The following is a 4,913-nucleotide window of genomic DNA, read 5'->3' on the forward strand; positions in this document are numbered from 1 at the left end:
TGAAATTCTAAGTTACTCAATATCATTTATTTTTATCATCGTTGTAAACATTTTCTATAAATCATATTTTCTGATCTGGAAACGAAGTCTACATAATTTTTATATTTGAATTATGTTAGGTTATTCAACAATTCGTTATTCTGCCTCATTGTGTGTAAAGTATATGATTAAATTTTTAATTGAAATTGGTATCATAAAACTGATTATGTGATTAATTAAGTTAGTCATTGTATAGTTTATTGTGTGATTTATTCCTAAAAATCTGCTATGATTTAATTTTTAATAACAACGCACTATTATTTTGAATTCCTGTATATTAGAGACGTGGGATTTATCTCAATTAAAAAAGATACGTGCAGTTATTGTGAATTCCTACAAATCAGCATACTAATCTTTTGGTGAACTGGAAAATAACCATTGTGGGATCTATCCAAAAAATAACTGACCCTATCGTTTGTGTATTCCATTATATATCTCATTCCATCACAATTGTTATATTCACCAATCAACACTCAATCAATTCTTATTTCACACTGCATCCACTGATTATAAACATTTCTATTGAAAATATCTTCTAACATGCTTTTGATCAGACAAATCAACACAAAAAATTTTTTATGTTAACCTGAGGGTAAAACTTTTGTCCATGGAGACAATGGTTAACAAAAATTTTGATCAAGGTCGACCTTTTCTTGAGTTGATTATTTCTGATGAAGAGGTAAACCATAAACTTTATAATTTTTTTATTATAATATATCTTTTTGTATTTGAATGTTAAATCAGTATATGCTTATACAACAGGGTGATCGAATTGGAGTTACCATAAAGAATTTTTATAAGGAAAAGTATGAGACTCTCCTTAAAATACAACATAACTATATTTTTAAAAATGCATTTATTGGAAACAATCCATTTAGCGGTAGGACGACTCATTGGTCACAGGATTCAAAGTTGAATTTCAATCACAAGACATCTGTTTTGCCTCTTGAGGCAACTGAGTGGAATGGTGATAATGGGTTTAAGTTTATTCCTTTTGATGATCTACTCGCTGAAAACAAAGTAGCAGAAGGAGTAACTGCAGGTATATTTTCAATTTCAAAAATTAATAAATCAAAAGTATATTTATTATAGCAGTTTATATGCTGTGTGATGATTTTTGTATTACAGATGTGATTGGTAGGGTCACAAATTACAGTCCAGAGAAACAGTACCGTGATGGTGACGACCTCCAGTCCAAATATATTGTGATCGACTTGAAAGATCTAAAGTATATTTCTTACATTCTACAGCTTTTAAATGATACATTCTTTAACATAATTACTTTTTGTGTTGATCTTCTAAGATTTTTAATTTTATTAATAATTTATTCATATTCATTCGATTATATTTATGATGGCAGTGATACAGTTTTGTCCTGTACTCTGTGGGGAACGTTCATGAAGGATTTTCAAAATCATTTGAACGAAGCCGCTGATTAGGAATGTGTCATACTAATCATACAGTTTGGCAGAACAAAGAAACATGGAGGTATGGTATTGATGTTTACCATTAATTATTATATCTGCATTGAATTATACAACTAATTTATTCATGTTTCTAATTTTTGGTTAAATATTGATGTACAAGATATGACTGTTCGTTCGAATTGGAATTTACTCAAGTCACGATAAATGCTGATGTTGAACCTGTTCATGTATTTCGGACAAAGTTTACATTATTGACTTTACTTATTTTCATCTTCAATAAAATAAAGTGTTGTATTTTATATGGGTTACATTTGAATCCATTTATATATGTGTGTTAGGCTTTTGGAAATTCATGCAACTCGGGACTCTCAAACGTCGTTAACACTTACCCTAACTCCACCAAAAAAACAACTTGAAGGGTGGTTTAAAGAAGTTACTTGTGTAGGCTGTAATGAGTTAGCTATATGTAGTGTAAGTTGTTCATTGTTTAAATTTATGTTGTACTTTTCCCATATAAACATTTATGAAAACGTAAGTATTTCTCAATATTAAATAATGGTAATTACATACTTATTATTTGTGAATACTTTTTAGCACAGCCTTCATGCTGTGCAAGCTGAAATCATTGTTGTCTTGCCCGACGATGAATGGTCATATATCGGTTGTAAAAAGTGCCATCAAATAGCAAAACCAATTGATTGATCCTGTTATTGATTTGAAACTTGATATTGATGCACTACTATTGCTAAAGCGTAGGTGTAGTAGTAGTAAGTGCCAAGACAATCCACAAGTCTGTGTCAAGTATCCATTAATGAATACTCCATTATATAATTGAGTTATTTATAGTTTCTTGCGGTACAATTGGTTAACATGAAACTTAAATATATATGTATCTAACAGGTTTAAAAGTGAATGTGTAACATCCCGTTTTCTTCATACGTGTCTTAAGGTACTTAGTTAATCGTTCGAACGTTTATATTTCGCTTGTTTATGTGATTAAACGATATAAAGTGTTAACTCGATGTATACAAGGTATATTCATATGTATATGTTTGAGAATGTATGCATGTATAAGTATATGCATGGGTTTTGATGGTATTAAGTCATGTGAGACTTAAAGACGAAGTTTAAACGCGTGTAGGAAGCATGAACGAGGTGTACAAGTCGAATAAATTAATAGTTGTATTAAGTTGTCAAAATGGCCAGTTACAGGCCATTGCCGCGCCGCGGAGATCTTGGACGCACCGCGACAAATAAAGCAAATCAAAGTCAGGAGTGGAATAAGGCAGCTCGAAAATCCAGCGTATTGCCGCGCCGCGACAATTGAGGTCGCGACGCGACAAAGCTGCAGATCTGATACGTTTTTCCCATTTAAAAAGGGGTGGTCAAAGGGTATTTTCGTCTTTTCGCATATGGATCTGATTGGAGCATTAAACCTCAACCACTTATCTCATTTAATTCATTTCCTTTTTCCTTTTCTTTCCATTTTCTCTTCCAAAACATAAAACCCATTTGGATTAAAGGTGAGATTCGAAGGTGAAGACTTGTGATTCGATCTTTGGAGCAAATAGAAAATTTGTTCTCCTCGTTCTTAGCTACGACTTAATAGTATTGGTAAGTCTTAACTCCATGTTTTGAGTTTTAGTTAATTTATGGCTAGGGTTTTGGCCATTTGAGTCTTGTGAGACCCATTTGGGAGTTAAATGGGTGAATTTGGGTTATTTTGATGTAAGGAAACCCTAATAACTATAATATAGGGTTTGGTTATGTAAATCGAGATTTGTAAGTGTTAGATGGTGTTGTTATTCACTAATACACTTGTAAATGATGAAAGAATTGTTAATGGATGATGTTGACTAAAATTGCAAGTGTAAGTGTCAAAATGAGTCAAATGTGTAATAGTTGACCTAATTGGGTGAAATGGGTATGGAATGCCCATTGTTCGGGTTAGTTGGTGTTAGTAGACTTACATCACTTGTTCCTAGTGATTTATGACAAGTCTTAGCCATTAATGGGCGGTTTTGGTGTAGTTGAGCCATTTAATGCAAATTAGGTCATTAAATGCTCAAGTGTGAGTATTGTGGTTAATTCCACTAGTTGTGTATTGAATGTGTACTTAATGTATTAGGTACCTTGCTCGAAGCATACGGAAGTGTTAAATCACCACCGACGTGTTAAGGTGAGTGGAATAATTATATATGTAGGTATATGATTAATTTGCTTGTGGGATATGGGTTTAAGTTCGATGTTGACGATACTGTAACAACCCTGGAATTTCCAACGTTTATTTATTAATAATTATTATTATTAATAGGTGTGATAAAACGAATGTACGTTATTACATTTACATGTTGCCATGATTGCCCGAACTTGACTTTAATTGCCCGAAACATCTTTGTGACACCCGGAACTTGCACGAATAATATTTTCAAGTATTATTTACATTCATGATTAGTTTTATTAATCATTTTAACTAACTAAGACTATTAGTTAGTTACTTGGGCTTTAAATGGATTAATTTGTTAATTAATGGAACTTGGACTTGTTTTAAGTTAATGGACACTTGACTTTGGGCTTACAAGCCCACCCTACATTATTAATGGACCCTTTAGCCCACTCTTTCAAGTGTAAGTATCAATTAAATGGTAACTAGTTAGTTGTAAGGATTGGAATCTAGTTATGCTTTGATCCCCATGAAACCCCATGCATTAACCACCTTTTGTAAGCTTTTCATGTTAATAACCAACAAACTCTTTCCTTCCCCTTGATGGGCTGCTGCAGCCGTGATCTTTGATGAGAGTAAAGGGGATTCAAATCTTTTTTTTTTACTTACTACTTCACTCACATTCTCTCATTCACTACACACACTTACTTGCATACATTTTTCTCTCTTTTCTCTCTATCTTGTAAGTGTTTTGAACAACTTGTTCTTCTTTTCTTCACTTGAAAACCGATTTCAAACATCCCATTAATCATCATCATCTTTTGTTACTTGAATACTTGTTTGTTATTATTACTTACTTACTTTGTTGTTTGTTATTTACTTACTAGCTTTCAAGAATCTAACTCACTAGTTTGATTCTTCATTTTTATCTTGTTATAACAAGAACATAATCTATCTAGTTATGTTCTACCTTACTTATTTCAAAAGATTATAAAGTTCATGGTTGAAAGACATACTTGAAGTTCATGAAGTAAACTTTAAAGTTTACTTTCTAAAGATCAAACTTTGGTTTGAATCTTTAAAGTATGAACAACCATGAACAAATTACATGTTTACTTAGTTACTTCTTCATTTTATACACTTTAATTTCATGTAGTTAGATTATATGGTCAAGTACTACAAGTTAGTCTTGATCTCATATCTCTTGGAACTAAAAGTTAACTTAAAAGTTCAAGAACATGTAAATAAGTTTTCTTTAAATATAACTTTGTATACTTATGCTT

General features: G+C 31.8%; 1 protein-coding gene across 1 annotated transcript; it reads left to right on the top strand.

The window, feature by feature from the left end:
• Window positions 1-516: 516 nt before the first annotated feature.
• LOC139892642 (uncharacterized) lies at window positions 517-1,774 on the top strand. Its single transcript, XM_071875749.1, has 5 exons — window positions 517-718; window positions 802-1,081; window positions 1,168-1,267; window positions 1,400-1,527; window positions 1,627-1,774. Exons 1-4 carry the CDS (start codon window positions 647-649, stop codon window positions 1,476-1,478), a joined length of 531 nt encoding a protein of 176 aa, XP_071731850.1. The 5' UTR covers window positions 517-646; the 3' UTR covers window positions 1,479-1,527; window positions 1,627-1,774.
• Window positions 1,775-4,913: the final 3,139 nt, after the last annotated feature.

The sequence above is a fragment of the Rutidosis leptorrhynchoides genome, chromosome 2, assembly GCF_046630445.1.
Source record: "Rutidosis leptorrhynchoides isolate AG116_Rl617_1_P2 chromosome 2, CSIRO_AGI_Rlap_v1, whole genome shotgun sequence".
In the NCBI taxonomy this organism is placed as follows: domain Eukaryota; kingdom Viridiplantae; phylum Streptophyta; class Magnoliopsida; order Asterales; family Asteraceae; genus Rutidosis; species Rutidosis leptorrhynchoides.

What these genes read in the sequence shown, in the direction of transcription:
- LOC139892642 (XM_071875749.1), top strand. Translation starts at nt 647, where the DNA reads ATGGAGACAATGGTTAACAAAAATTTTGATCAAGGTCGACCTTTTCTT. An exon ending in TGATTATTTCTGATGAAGAG is followed by an intron (nt 719 to 801) that starts GTAAACCATAAA and finishes CTTATACAACAG; the next exon opens with GGTGATCGAATTGGAGTTAC. An exon ending in ATCGACTTGAAAGATCTAAA is followed by an intron (nt 1,268 to 1,399) that starts GTATATTTCTTA and finishes TTATGATGGCAG; the next exon opens with TGATACAGTTTTGTCCTGTA.